The sequence below is a fragment of the Labrus bergylta genome, chromosome 13, assembly GCF_963930695.1.
Source record: "Labrus bergylta chromosome 13, fLabBer1.1, whole genome shotgun sequence".
Classification (NCBI taxonomy): domain Eukaryota; kingdom Metazoa; phylum Chordata; class Actinopteri; order Labriformes; family Labridae; genus Labrus; species Labrus bergylta.
Genome location: NC_089207.1, coordinates 3,102,276 through 3,118,724, shown reverse-complemented (window position 1 = coordinate 3,118,724; position 16,449 = coordinate 3,102,276). Strand labels below are relative to the sequence as shown.

The 16,449-nt window shown below is 38.1% G+C and overlaps 1 protein-coding gene across 2 annotated transcripts in view; it reads right to left on the bottom strand.

The window, feature by feature from the left end:
* st6gal2a (ST6 beta-galactosamide alpha-2,6-sialyltranferase 2a) overlaps nucleotides 1–16,449 on the bottom strand; it is a 65,546-nt gene that overhangs the window by 14,936 nt on the left and 34,161 nt on the right. For both annotated transcript variants that reach the window (XM_020655361.3, XM_065961900.1), the window contains exons 4-5: nucleotides 6,640–6,737; nucleotides 4,423–4,524 (exon numbers count right to left, since the gene is read on the bottom strand). In XM_020655361.3, the coding sequence (XP_020511017.2) occupies nucleotides 4,423–4,524; nucleotides 6,640–6,737 (200 nt within the window). The remainder of the gene's footprint in view (nucleotides 1–4,422; nucleotides 4,525–6,639; nucleotides 6,738–16,449) is intronic.

Below are 16,449 nucleotides of genomic sequence, written 5' to 3'. Positions count from 1 at the left end.
GCTAATATTGTGTTTTTTGCTCATATTGTGTGTTTGGACAACCTGCTGCTGTAAGGCCACAATTTCACAGTTTGGGATCAATAAAGTAATTCTATTCTATTCTATTCTATTCTGTTCTGTTCTGTTCTGTTCTATTCTATTCTGTTCTGTTCTATTCTGTTCTGTTCTGTTCTATTCTGTTCTATTCTTCTCTCATCTTTCTGATGAACTGAACTCAGACCTGCTTTCATCAGAGCTAAAAAAAACACATTTCCTTTCTTGTGCATAATCTCAAAATGGTATCTGACTTCTCCAGTGTGCTACAGCTGAACAGGAGACTATTTCTTATTGCAAAATTCATGGTCCTGACAAAAGCGAATACAGGCCTCTCTTGTGGCAACTCCATATGAACACATACTTGTCTTTTATTGTTACATCACCTGTAAAAGACAAGCTTTTCAAGCCTTCTGTTTCTCTGTTTTTTTGTTTTCTTTGTTCTGCGTCATGCTGTTTGGTTACACGGCTGTTCCAGCAATCTGCACAGTCTGACTCAGTTTATGTGTTTTTCCACAGTAGGTGTCTGATTTACATTATTCATGGAGGTTTCTTATTGTTACCCTAAGAGATAAATCGTCTATGACATACAATGCGGGTATAAAAAAAGAGCAAGAACAAAGAAATTTTTATATAACTAAATAAACATCCATAGATTACTTCACCATAATGTACATCCAAGCACCAGAGAAGAGGCTGTGTTGGGTTCTATGTAATGAATGGGTGGCAGAGTCATAAATGCACCTTTGTCTTTCAAGGTCTGTCTTGATTTTATAATTACAGAAAATCTTCCTGGTAAAAGGTGAATATGCGACTGTAAAGATTTCCAAACATAAGACTGTATTAGGTAGTAGTTCAGAGCCCGTCCTGTATTTTTCTTCTGTGGTAAATGTTTCTTTCTGTACCTTTGCCCCCTCTCCACTGACCCTTTGTCCTATTCTCCTGTGGGGGAGGTGGCTGTCAATTCATTGACAACCAGTTATTACACCAATTCATCCCTTTAACTAAATTCTTTAGTTTTTATTTTGACATACCATAATGCTATATTGGCTGTCTCTACCTCTTAGTTTATTGTTTTTAAACTATCAGGGAAAATAACAACTAACCAAGCTAAGCTTTTTTATTTATTGTGCAGTAGCAGGAGCGGGCCATAGAATGTACATGGATTTAATTACCACTATGTATATGTCAGGTATGCTTCAGTGTAAATGTAATTTTACTGCATGCTTAAAATTGATCATTATCTGACGACTGTCCTATGGGAGAAGAGATTGAATATGCAGTAGAATTAACATAGAGGTTCTGTTTAACTATGTGTGGTGAGAACAAACCATGAAGAGATCCCCGTGTAACACATGCAGTAGATTGTATAAAAAAATGGAGGAAACATCTTCCCCCACCCGCCAAAAGATTTAGAGCTACCCCCCGACGGACTGGCTGCAGAGTAGGTCCAGACTGTCTCGTGTTAACAGGTGGGACATGGGTGAAAGTTTAAAAATGAAAATACACACAAGGTAAATCTATCCTGAAACTGAATTCTGTTGTGATAGTTATTATCACACTGATTTATGTCCAAGTGTTCATTTAACTAACAAATTTGGTTTTTACAACATATTTGAGGCAAAAAAAACAAAACAGCTGATGTAAGACTTCTCCACATTCAGTCATTGTACTTTACATAACCATGACTGTTTGCTTCAAGCTGACGCAAGAATTCTGCAGTGGACTATACCAACCCCTTCAACGAGTAATTTGGCTTTAACAATGTTTGACAGAAGAATATGGAAACGCTGTGTCCATATTTATATACATTAAAGGCTTTCTATGTGATTTTTCACACTTAAATATAATAGAAATCAAGAATATCCTCTGAAAATAACTCTGTGAGTCATGACTGTCTACAATGGGTGTAACACCCGAGTCCCACTGTCTGTGATGTTTTCAGAGTTTTCAGAGTCCTATCTTCACTTTGTTTTCATCGCCCGGACGGCCGGCTGACTCCTCCCCTCGTGTATAAAAGTTGTTTAATTGAGGGACTAGAGAAAAGAAGAATAACATACTGTACTCACTGCTTAACTGTGTTTCTAGATCACGCTCATTTCAGGTAAATTTACACGCATATAAAGCATTTAAACGGTATCAAAACTCACTAATATATGTAACAGGTTTAGCTGTTGCTTCAGGGCCTTTTGTGGATTTCTCCATGCTGAGTTGCCATCATAGATACAAAGTTTTTGTTGGACTTATGATATATTCAAACGCATAGCCTGGAGAGTCTATTTCTTGTCAAATTAAAGGGTTTTGGAATCTGTCAATTACTCAAAAAATCAGCCTCAAGGAGAGCTTTTTTTTATATTTAATGCTCCTGTCTGATTCAACAACTTGACAGTTTCCACCAAAAAAAAAAAAAACAAGCATGTCAGGGTTATCAAAGTAGACGGGGAAGTTGTGAGCCTCTGACAGAAATCATTAGAAGAGATATATAACATGCTGTGTATAGAGAAGGGGCTGTCTGCGATGAACAACACTGAACTATACCTGTGTAATGAATGAGGCAGAGCTGCTTGATGGAGGATGCTGAAAAAAAAACCCCAGCTCCAGTCCAAAGAATCCTTTGTTTCATGAGAGCTTCATTTACAGTCATGAATAAAAGAAACTAAACTAAAAGCGAGAATTTAGACGCACTCATTTCTATACACCTTTCCTTGGGGAGTTAATGGCCTTTTACTGTGAGATGTTTCCTGTCTTTGTTGGAGCAACAAAGTGAAATGTTCTAGATCAGCAAGCTGAGAAGCTGCAGAATGGATTCTATATGTCCGTGTTATCAACCTTTACGACTGTGCTCCTCAATGCAACACAATGGCTCAAACTATAAAGATGATGATATAATGGTTGATGCTGCCAAAGGTCAGTTAGGCTGGATCAAAGGAAGAAAACACATCATCTATAATGATAACATGTAATTTTTCACTTTTTCAATGCGCCATAAAACTGTGCTTCCTTTTTTCATTAAAATGTCTCAATAAACTCTGATTTTCTTGATGAGACACAGAAGAGGCTTCATTAACTTTCATTTGCTGTTTTTCATGAAGCATGACGAACCTGATGAATATTGCATTTCTCTATAGAGCCTTATTAAAAAAATGTATCACAGACCTGAATTATGAATGACTTTGACTTTAATAGCATGACTACATGTATCCAAACTGAATAAATGCAATGTGCACACCACAGTCTGATGTGACGCAATATGTTAAGTAAAAACGTTTTTTTAAAGGAAATTTACAAAATAAGAACTTCAACAAGAATGAAGTTGTCGCGCAGAAACAACATCTAGCAGCTGCAGCTTTTTATAACTCTGTATTTAGCTATTTTTAGCGAGTTAATTTCATTAATTTCAGCTAAATAGCTTAATGACAGCTGATGGGTTCTGGGATGCATTATGGCCATTGTGTCTCCTCTAGTGCAGATATCCTGCAGACAGAAATATAACGTATTTATTTAAACACAATTATATAAGAAACTGTACCACATACAGTTTAAATTAGGCGCATTGCAGTATTTCCACATGCTAATAAATCAGCCATTTGGTGTCTTCATCACATCCGCTGTAAGAATCTATTTGATATCTTACAAAGAATCCTTCACGTTCCCTTTGTGTGACACTATTGGTTTTATTCAGCTGAAGGTTGTCGTGGAACAAGAAGCATGTGCAGTGTGCAACGTGCATGTTAGTGTACTGGCTATTGATCTGATTAACCTTTATGTGCTTTACTCTTGGATCAAATGAGCCATTAAGGTGATGGGAGAGAAAAAATGGCTTCAGCTCAATATGTCAGCGTCATGTTGTGTAATATGGGAGGACCGTGCTGGACAACAACACCCCCTGCTCTTACAGAGAACTAAAGGTCGCCTAATTTCAAAAGACAAGTGCGTCTATTATTAACTTGTAAAAAAAAAAAAAAAATGAAATGTTGGAAGTAAATCAATGGGAACAGACAAGGACGTTTTTTTTTTTTTAAATGATCTGGCCTCATAGAAATTTGCCAAAATAATTGAGAGAAGCTTACGTGCAGCATGCAAATCAATTCCAATTGCAAATTGTGGTTTTCAGGATATTATCCTGGCTGCTTCAGCTAAACAATCGTATTAAAAATTATGGCAGCGGGCCGTTCCACGAATTATAATTAAAAGATAGAACAAAGAAGAAGAAGAGCGGGAGAGAAGGGGAGAATAGATTTATATTATGAACATTTATATTATTTTTATGCATTACTCTGGTTACATATCCATCTTTAGAATTCAATTCAATTTTAAATCCATTCAGTGGCTATATGAACGGGTTGCATGTTTGTGTGAGAAACAGGCTTGTACAATACAAAAACACACCTTGTGTAGGTTGACAGTATAAGGTGCAGGGTCCCAGGCCACCAAAGTCACATTCTTGTAGATCGAGCTTGAGTTGAACTGGTGTCGAGGGTTGTCTAAAATCTGTAAAGAGAAGTAAGCAACATGAGAGTAAAAAAAACTTTAAATCAAAAGTAACATTTTCATTGTATAAATTATCTTTAAACTAACTAACCACAAGAGTATCATCATTGTGATATTCTTGATAAATATAAAATTCTAAGCTTTGACAATTTAACTTTCTATACCAATGTCCGCTTAGTGTATAAAATAATCCATGATGCTGCTCCCCCGCCATTGAAAAGCTTTGTGAAACCTCGCTCTGAGCTGATAAGCAGATCTTCAAGGTCTGCCTCTAACGGAGATTGCAGTATTTCCTAAACGTGGCTTCGCTTTAGCACAATCTGTTTTTTCTTTTAAAGCCATTAAAGAATGGAATAGTCTTCCAAAACTTCTGCACTTTCACCCGGGAAGTCAAAAAATGGATTTTATGGAACCAGTCTTGTCAGCATTAATGTGTCATCTCGACAACCTTTTAGAACTCTCAGGGAATGTTTTAATATCTGTAAATTGTTCTATGTCTTTCTTCTCTCTTATGAAATGTGTGTGCGTGTGTGTGTGTGTGTGTGTGTGTGTGTGTGTGTGTGTCTACCTGTTGCCCTCAGTATCTAGAGCTGATCTGAATACACAGAGTGGTGATAACACCTTTCTGACACTTCACATTCCACACTCATTAAATACATGTTCACAGTGATTAATAAGAGTAGCTGTTACATCCTCTGACTGGGCTGTGTTTTTGTTTTGCTCTCCCTGCCTAACATTCAAGTATATGTCCTTGATTTGGCCAAAATGCAGTATGCAGTATATGAAGAAATGTGAGATCTGCAGTATGCCAAAACTACCCAGAAAATCATACTGAATCAGGAAAAATTCACAGAATGAATCAGACCAGAATCCAAAGTGCCAAGTCACAAGAGCCGTTTTCACATCTGCACTCCGGATAATATCTAGATATTTACAGGAGGAACGCTCCGGAGATTCTCCTGACCTAGCCGTTCACATATGCTCCTCACAGCGGGGGACTTTCCCTGTCAGGGGGGAGGGGGCGCGGGGGATTTCCCGAGGTAAGAGGTAATTTTTTTTAATTTAAGATTTATTTTTGGGCTTTTTGGGCCTTTTATTGTAGAGATAGGATAGTGGATAGAGTCGGAAATCAGGGAAAGAAGTCATTTAAGGATACCTTTCCGATAGAAAAGGACAGCTGTCATTAACAGTAACACATGAACACCAAGACTCCTTCAAGTGTTTGTGTCGCCGTGTCGGCATGTCAGCTTGTCCCCGCTTGTCAACGCTTCAAACCTAGGGGAAACACTGGAGTCTGCTACACAACGTTATAATGAGAATATTTGTCTTTATATCAATGCTATGTGTAATCCAATGGAATGACAACATCCACAAAAGAGAGGAGAACAACAAACTGACCAACAGAAAACAGAATGCAGACGTTTAATTAGTGTATGGAGATCGTAGAGGTCGCGTGCAGACACTTTAGACAGTCACTATATAAACATCATTCTCTTTCTATTGGCTCCAGTTGAAATCTCTGGAGTATATGCTGCTGCGTCCAGACATCAGCTCACTCGGATGTTCTGCAGATAAAATACTAGAGGTCTGGAGGAGAAACTCTGGGTAAAGTCTGTGTGAAAAATGTGTCTGTTTGTGTTCACACATAACCTAAAGAACCTCCGGGTAGACAAATCTCTGGAGTTTTTCAGGAGATTTCCGTATGTGTGAAAAGGGTTAATGACGGTAAAGCAATGGGAAATAATCAGACCAAACCACATGATCTTTTTGGATTCTCAAAATCATGTGAATCAAAATTAAAGACTGCTGTCAGCTTGATTTTCTTCACTTCCGCAATTCAAACCAAAATGTACCGAATGCTCGAAAATTCCAGTCCCAAATGTTCAACTCTGAGCTGAGTTCTCGTTCTAGTTAGGCAGCGGCTCGAATGGCTGTACTTCATAAAAGAACATTAACTATTACTGCTAAAATAATAATTAGATCAGAGTCATGAATCATTTACATTTCCCTCGTATGCGGCTCCACTAGTCTTACATCGCGTGCCGCAGAGTGCTGCAGATCCTCTGAGTTTTTAATCAATGATTCACGCATCACGCCGCTCTCTAAGTCACTCACCTGTGAGTTGATGATGCGAATAGTGGTTTTGTTTCCAACGTCTCTCTCGTATCCCTCTGTGGGTGCAGCGTTGAACCGTAAAACTGCATCGTGGGTATCTGAAAGGAAAAACACAGCCCGAGGCAATTTCATTAATGACATGCAGGAAGATATAACTTATTGATCATTCACTGAGTCTGTATCTAATATATCACTACTGAGTGTTTCAGGAAGCTAGCAAAAAGCAGTACATGTCGCATCTGTAACGTGTTTTTTTAACAGTCACAAGACATGCACGCATGCACATGATTGCCCACTATGATTTCGGGTCATACTACATCATTGATGTGACGTCACATTTAGTATGAAAAGTCTGAAAAGTATGCGGTTTTTTGGACACAGTCCCAGTGATGTTCTCTTGTCTAATCAGAATGCTTGGTCGGATCAAACTTTTGTATAAAATGTATTGAATGTCGTTTTTTTTTTTCATTTTCTTGAATCTAACTATGAAAATAAACCAGAAACCCTAACAGCCGCCTTTATGTGTGATTTACATGCAGAGTGCAGATTACAGTAAAAAACTCAAATTTTGAGGTTTTGGGGTTTAATCTAAATCTGTAACATAAAGGAAGACACATGTTTAGTGTTAAAACCCGGAGAGAGCTCAGTGACATTCACAAACCAAGTCCCCACCGTATGATTATCCTCCACAAAGCGGGCTTTTAAACGACTAAATGCCGTCATTTACTCTGAGCCTGATGGGCTCTGATTACAGCTTCCTGATGACACAATGTTTAAAGCACTGACTCTGAATAAAGATGAGATCATTTCCACCACTGATGCTGCTCCTCGTGTTTTTACCACGGTTCAGCACCCCTTTTTAAAAAAAATGGGCTCTGCATGGGGTCTTTTCTTTCTTTCTTTCTTTCTTTCTTTCTTTCTTTCTTTTCTGACCCCTCTTGAATCATTCCATGTTTCTTCTCATCTTTCTTCTACAAAACGTTCTCTCTTTAATGAACCTTTTGCAAATCTTCATTTCTCTATTCTCTGTTTCTCCCTCTCTATCTCAAATTTGTATACCTCAAATTTATAGTCTCTTGAAACTCTCTCTTAAATCACTCGTGAATCTTTTCTAAAATGTTGCTTTCCTCATTTTCTCAAATTCTTCTGCGTCAGGTCTTTCTGTCTCATAGTTTGTTTTCTTGAATTGCGTTGGCGCTAGAAACAATCTTGCACCAAATGGGGTAAATCTTACAAGTACCATTAAAACAATGTCAATAATAAGTATTCAACTGACTGAAAACTGAGTGAAAACAATCCAAAATTAATTCAAAATAAAACACTTCAATGAACAAAATAATAAATTCCTCCAACAAATGCTGTTGTTGTCCCTCCTATACAAACTGTACCAGATTAAATTCTAAACTGCTGTTTATTTGTTTTCACCTTTTTTCCCCCCATCTATGTATTCATCCAATACATCTTTTTTTAAAACCCTGAGCATCAACAGAAGGTAAACAGGAGAATAGTCCAAGGACTCTCAAAGGACTCTAGAACATGTGAAGATGAGACACACACTGATCCCCGTGCTCTCAGGTATGTGGTGAAAGGATAATGTTCAGTTAAACAGGTTGCTTCTCGTCATCAGAGGAGAAAATTGCCAATTGCAGAAAATTACAGTAACTATAAAGAACTCGGGGATGACGTCTCCAAAGTGTCGAGCAGATGTTGCAACGCGTCAGCCTAATTCTGTATTCCTACTACTGTCATTTTCTGAGAAGGCGTGCAGAACAGACTTCATTTACATCCTGAAAAACATGTCCAAACAAGGTCTCAGCTCAACACCTCCAATGTTGCAAATCCGGAGTCCAATGATGCAAATACCTGCTGTCACCATCTCCTCCTACTAGATGGAGTAAATCAGCCGTACTCCTCCAGAAGCAGGTTTGATGTATGTCCTCCTTAAGTACGAGTCATTATTAAAAGGCATTGCTTGAACGGCTGTACAATAATGACTCCATTTGTCCTTAAGACCTGACTGTCTTCAGTGACGTAAAAACACCACATCTGTATTCAGACATATGCATGATGCTCGTACATATCAGCTTTGGACTATAATTTGTCTTTCCGCTTGAATGTGCAGCTTCACCTCAGGCATTTTGGGTCACAGAGACACAGCTCTCATCCCGTTCCTGTGGCGTTCTTGTCTTCTACGCTTCAGTAGTGGGATGCCATGTCTCGTTTGTGATCTCTTGCTGCCAGAGCTATTTTGACGGACAAAGAAATGTGTCATAATTATAGCGAGCTACGCTGTAATGCTCTTTTGAAAACTCTGAATGCCTCTGACGTCCAGCATATGGCTAACTGCTTAAGATCAGGGTACGAGGCAACTATTCTTTCCTGCGCCAATGTTTCTGTTTGTCATCCGTCCAGTAAAGAGACCATCGGGTATGGAATGTCTTTGTTAGGTCATCATGACTGTAACCAATGTCATGGAGGGGGGGTGGGGGGTATTTAATGTCCGCAACATTTTTGAACTTTGACACTTGCCTGCTGTATTCTGGCTGAAGACCAACCTGCCACCATTTTTCCTGATTTTGAGATATGTATCATCATCCAACCGTTGAAAAATGTTAATAAAAGATTATGCCATAAGACGAAATATTGTCATCATCTTCTCATCTCAACAATGTTAGCTGTAATTCCATTGAACAAAGCAGACCGGCTATGGAAGCGATTAGTGATCAGAATTCAAATGATACAGCTCATTTGAAAATGAAAATGCATTAACAGAAATTATTTTTAATTTTCAGAATATGGGTGTATTATTTGACTATGATGACTAATTTATCTAATTAGAATTTTAGTTTTCAACTTCAAAAATGCACTTTCTTTGACTAAATTAAAATGAGGAAGAAAATGACATTTGCTTTTTCATTTTCAAAAAAAGCCCCACAAAATCTGTATCATAATTCAAATGAAAAAGCTAATTTTAAAATGAAAATGCAATAACAGAAACACGTTTTAATTTTCAGAATATAGGTGCTTTATTTGACCTATATTTAAAATTAATATTCAGTCAATTTGCATTATACTTTTGCGCTCTATGTATGCATATGTTTATGACATCATTCGAATGGAAATTAAAAGGTTTTTGGCTTTTCGTTTTCAAACTTGCCGTGCTAAAAAGTTCTCATAATTCAAACCAACTCGAAAATGAAATGGCAAAGTGGACGGCGCAGGAAAGTGACGTCAGACTCCATAGATCGACCAGTGGTTGGTTTGCATGCCCCATTTATGGAGGCTGTAGTCCTAAAAGTGGGCGGCCCGGGTTCAAATCCAGCTTGTGGCTCCTTTCCCGCATGTCATTCCCCACTCTCTCTCTCTGATTTCCAGCTCTATTCACTGTCCTGTCTCTCCATTAAAGGCACAAAAAGCCCCCCCCCCAAAAAAAACAAAACAAAGCAGACCGATGAGGCACTGATTTGTTGTTACAGTTTTATGAAGGTCTTTTTTTCCACCATGCTGCTCCCCTCTCAGACTCTAGATTTACTCCACAGATAGATGATAATGAGCTGGGAGAGGAGGATGCAGCTCATTTTCAGTTTATTTTGAAGGCCAAACCGCAGCACCTGGACAGATGTGATACCAGATACACCATCTGTAACACAGATTCCTTCTTGGAGAGAGCCAACCAAAAGCCGGCGCTCTCATCACACGCCTGCATAATTACAACAGACTGTCACCGCACATATGGAGGAAAATGTGTCCTTATCTATTTCAAGCCATTTTATTCAAATAATGTAAAATGATTATTTTCAGGCGGATGCATTTCAAAACATCTTATACACTGCTATGTAATAGTTAATTGATTGTTATTGTCATGATGTACATGTAGAGTGCAATAGACAGAAATAATCAGACCAGCGGTAGTATGTAATCGTCATTTCAAAAAGGGGGAAACCAGAAGAAGACAAGGAATTATTAATTATTATTAATCCTTATGCTCCCTACTCAAGTGACATAATCCCTGAGTTTCCTCTTCCTATTGTTCTTTATAGTTACTGTAGTTTAGCACAATGGGTCTTTCACCCCCTCCTGGCCCTACCAGAGGTAGATGTAGAGCAGCCTTTCCCAAACTTAAAATGAATAGTCATGACATGCCTTACTAATCACTTAAAGGGTTGACTCATGGTAACTCATCATTATTGTGATATTTCTTTTATTTTAATACTTGGTTGAGGGCTTTTCGCTGCCCACCTGCAGTACCAACACGGCCCACCAGGGGGCCACAGCCCACACTTTGGGAAGCACTGAAGTAGAGGATATGACCACTGACCTCTGCAGTTTATTATTATTAAAGCTTCTGTTAATGATTTTTGAAGTGGTGGTCTATCAGGTATCATTAGTGAGTGAGTGCATTTCATAAAGTAGATGACAGTCTGCATGGCCCGTGTTTGGAGAAACTTGGTCGAGTTATGCAATGTAAGCAATTTGCATAAATACAGGGTCATGAAAAACATGTATTTTAGCCATTTAGAAAAAAGGTTCTACCTTAAAAAATAAAAGTTGACATCATCCAATGTGTGTAGTACATTCACTATTAAAGTAACTTTCCCAACCCCCTTCAAACGATCTGAACTCTCCCTTTAAAGGCTTAAAAAGTAAAAAGTGTTGTGTGTTTGCGTGAGTAGATATTTGTCTGACACAGGGTGTAGATGCTTGCCATTGGCTGCCTATTTCAGAGGTACTATTTGTTGTACAGCCCAAAGGGGGTCACTGCATCCTTCACACTTTCTTTGGCGTGTGAGGAGGTTCAGACGAGGTTATTTATAAAGATTAGAGGACTATGGGGGGGGGGGGGTGCAGCTGATGAAATACTTTGACTGAATGAAAAACTGAATATATTTAAAAAGGGTATAAGTCTTTATATGTGATTTTTCACACTTAAATATAATAGAAATCAAGTATATCCTCTGAAAATAACTCTGTGAGTCATGACTGTCTACAATATAATAAGCATAAGTACCAAGTGAAAGCAATAATAAAGTACCGGTAGTATAAGTAATAAGCTATAATGTTCAAGCGCAGGCAATTGAAAATATAAACAATATTTACAAATATGAATATAAAATGTATAACTTTAATATTTATTTATCAGTACTAATTTGGAGACAGATTAAAGGTTTTATATGTGATACACTTAAATATAATATAAATCAAGTATCTCCTCTGAAAATAACTCTGTGAGTCATGACTGTCTACAATGGGTGTAACACCCGAGTCCCACTGTCTGTGATGTTTTCAGAGTTTTCAGAGTCCTATCTTCACTTTGTTTACATCGCCGGGAGGGCCGGCTGACTCCTCCCCTCGTGTATAAAAGTTGTTTAATTGAGGGACTAGAGTAAAGAAGAATAACATACTGTACTCACTGCTTAACTGTGTTTCTAGATCACGCTCATTTCAGGTAAATTTACATGCAGTGTGAAGATACCAGCATAATAAAGATCGCTAGCATTAGCATGCTAACACAACAATGCAGCGCAAGTTGTTTTGGTTTCATGCTGGAGCTCAAGGGCGACATCTGCTGGATCAAAAAAAAAGTATATAAAGCCTTTAACAAACCAACTGGAAAATACAATCTGGTACGGTATTAAAAAGCAAAGAGGATTTTGTTCTCATAAATGCAGAGGAGGATAAATCAAGACTTCAAATAGCATTTTAAAATGTTTGCACATCAAATCTCTAACATCAGCTGGAGCATCTCAAGGTCCCAAAATAAAGTCAAGACTGAAGTAGAATGAAAGCCAAGGTAACTTCAAAAGATACCATTAATTATATAAAAGGGCACGGCGGCTCGCTGAAACATGCACACAGTTGTTTGCATATGAATGACTTCCACCTCACACACAGATTCACACATTATCATTTTCTTTTGTAGATAGTCAGATCAATGGCTCAGCAGCATCAAAGTGTGTGTCGCAGACTTCCTATGACAACACATAACAGCAGTGATGTATGATGATCACATAACCAAAGTGCTCTCTAGTGTCTTGCCCCTATAACTGATGCTATTTTAGAGCTTTCCTAGAAAAAACATTATTGTTCCACTTCTGTCCTTCACCGCCCTTCACTTTCACGCCAACATTAAATCCTCAGCTTGATGGATGAGCGTGGTAATAATTAGAAACTTGTAATGTCTGCCCGCGTGTTGATCGATCAGCCGCCGGTCTTCCTCCCGCATCGATCCAACACCAGAATGGATGCTTCTCAAAGGTTTTCATCTGATGCTTCTCCATCACTGCCAGCACTCAGCTAATAGGCATTCACGACAACAAGACACACGCCGCCGACGGTCAGCCAGCACGTGCCGTTCACTGGTTTGACATTGAGTCTGCCCTCCTGCTCCAGTGAAAGACTGTAAACATGTCGGCTCCCTGCGGGGCCGCGGCAGACTGATGGGTTTTCAATAAGGTGTTTCTGAAAGCAGGGAGCACTCTGTGTTCATCCTTGAGTTATTATGTGTGGGGCTGATGGAGCTTGATAACATGAACGGGCAAAGTGACCAATCACAATGGAGTACTGAATGACAAAGTCCAAATCAATAATTGAAAAATTAGTCACTAGGAAATAAAAAAAAAAGATACAATGGCAAAGCACAATACACACTGTGTAATGCTGCAGAGAGTGAATAGTGGAAGTGAATCATCTCTAAATGAGTTAGCTGTCATTAGATGTGATTAACTCTAAGAGAGAGTCGGTAATTGTTGATGTTATTATTGACCTTCTTCAAGGGATCATGCGCATTTCAGTTGTTGTCGTTGTCTTTTTATTTGATTTCTTTTTTTACGTTTTGTTTTTCTCTCCTCGTCTTTGTGCAGCTTCACTGTAACAGCATCGTATTGTATGCTTGGATATTGTTTGCTTGTGATGATTGACGCTGAAAACTGAATGCTGAACTGTTCTTTATGCGTTACATTAACGCTCACTGGACTTTAAAAATGTATCTTCCTAACATGCACTCTGTGATTAGTTACACACACTAAGATTTTGTTTTCTCATAGTCCACTGCACAGCTCCTACATGTCACCTTTTGTACATTTTGTGTTTATTATATTTTATATTTTTAAATTCTATTTTATATATTGTAATATCTTCTTATTCTGTATTATTTAAGTTGTTTCTAGTTCTGCTTTATTTCCCTGTTAATTGTTTAGCACCAATACACTAAGTCAAATTCCTTTATGTGTAAATGTACTTGGCAATAAACCCAGATTCTGATTCTGATTCTGAAAACATACATACAGATTATCAATGTGTCAAGAGATACTTACAATGAGACATGTTTTCTGAAAATGTTCATTATTTATTGTTCTTTTTTTATACAGTAGACTTCCCTTGTGGAAATTCTGGTTTACCATCTGTTATTGAGTAAAATATCTACGTACTGTTTATCTCTGAATGCAGATGTGCTATTTTCACATCATGGAAGACCGTCAGGTGCAGATTCCAGGTCTGAAGAACAAATGGAGTCATGGTTGTTCAGTAGTGCAGCCAACACAAACACGACGTGTGGACATGCATTAGTGGAGAGATGTCAGAGCGGGTGTCAGATGTCACATATTATGGTTCGCATCGGAACTTGAACCGGCGACCCTCGGGTTCCCAACCCCAAGTCCCTACTGACCGATCTAATGCCGCCCAATTCTGTAAACGTCTGTAGAATGAATGAATGAATGTTTTTATTTTGGTCATTCCTTAAAGAATAACAAGAGTCAAAAATATCTAAATAAGGACGGCTTCTTATTAATTGCTTTATTGTTTATTGTAAGTCTGTTCTGCACGCCTTCTCAGGAAACGACGTCAGTAGGAATACAGAATTAGGCTGAGGCGTTGCAACATCTGCTCAACACTTTGGTGACGTCATCCCTGAGTGTATTTTGACTTTCCCTCTACACGTGTTTGATTGTCTTTTTCAATTTCCATATCTACCCTTTTATTTTTTCCAATTGATCAATTACCATTTATCATTAAAAAAACAAAACACTTGCACTCCTCTGCCTGAGGATCTCAGACTAGCTCCGTCAGTACCTTCCTTTAAATCACTTTTTAAATAACATTTTTTTATTGAAAGTCCTTTTTGTAATCCGTGTTTTATCCATGCTGTTATATTTGTTCTAAAGTCAAAATGAGTCAATCTTTGTCGTTGTTGTTTCTGTTCCTGTTGTTTTGATTTTCATGTTTTAGGATTTAATAATCGTGTATTTTACGGTTGGGATTTTATATTCTGTAAAGCTCTTTGTGACGTTGGTTTAGATCAGTGCTTTATACAGAAACATCATTATAATCCTTTACTTCTAATATTTAAAAAAACATATATATTATTAACTTTATTCCATGTTTCATGATTGCACTTTGAGAACTCCTTTTCTCCAACCCTTGCAGGATTTGTATCAAAGATTTGATCTCGGTCTTAATTCATCCAGGGTGTTTCATGGAACACGTATTATTACTCCTGATTACAGAGCCCTCGCTTGCATTATGCATCACTTGTACCCTACAGTTGTTATTTATAAAAAGGAGAGGAGCTTGCTTCGGTTTCCTCCTCTCAGCATCGGTGGACACAGCGCCTGACGAACAATGATCAGCTGTGATTTATGAATGTATTTATGGAGACTTGATGTTCAGCCTTTATTGCCGTGTTTATATCTTTGTTTAGAACTTTATTGAAATGGCTGTAAACGAAATAATCTCCCTCTGGGACAATTAAGTCTGAATCCATATTTAAACCTTGAGCTCATTGTTTGTATCTTTGTATGAGCCTCATGGAGCTCAGAGACAGAGAGATGCTTACTTCTTGTAGATTACATGTGAAGTGGGCTACTTGAGTTACATAAACCTCCATCACTGAATGTTTGTATTAGCCGACTGTGAGGTCAATAATGATTAACGTTTTGTTTATTTCTACTTTTATTTACAGGGTTAATTTGACAGATAATGGAGCACAATTAAGTCTAATCATTGATACTAAGACGGCGCACTCAGCCTCCGCTTGTCTGACATCAGTTATGTACAGATGCATCTAAACCCCTTAAAACCCCTTAAAAATAAAATCGATGCCCCACACATGACCCCTTCACAGGCTGCGTAACAGGCCGAGCAACTTAATGGTTAAGTTGCCCTCTCTTGTGTCATTCAGCGTTTTTAAAGACCTCGTGTCCAAACTACCTCAGGAAGGAAATTGCAACTGTTTCACAATGTGAATTCATTTAAATGGACATGGTTTTACATGTGTGAATATGTGTTTCAGTATCCAGATGATATTATGTTTATATTGCTGTTTCTATTTTTGTATTGCTGCAGGGGACCCCTGGAAAAGAGACCTCGGTCTCAGTGCCGAGACCGAGTCGGTCCTAGCTGCTAAAATAAAGGATAAATTTAAAAAAAAATAAAAAATGTTAAGGTTAAGATTAAGATTAAAAAAATACAATTGATTACTTTCAAATACTAAAGTAGCTCATAAAGAAGCTCCTTTGCATGTTCTACATGTATATCTTGCTCCAATAACTTTTTTATTTTCAGTATTTTGGCCCTCAGTAGTCTGACCTTTGACCCTGATCGTGAGCCTCTCTGTTCATCAAACATCGACTCCTCTGATCTTAATCTTCTCTTCTACAGTATTGAGTTGCAGCACGTTGCACTTTGTTTATTCCACCATTTCCCACAACAATTGTTCGGTGGTTTAACCTCAGCTTGACCAGGATCAATAATCCACCTCTCTGACTACATCCTGTTTGTCTCCTTGACATTTTTTCAGGACTAGAACACACT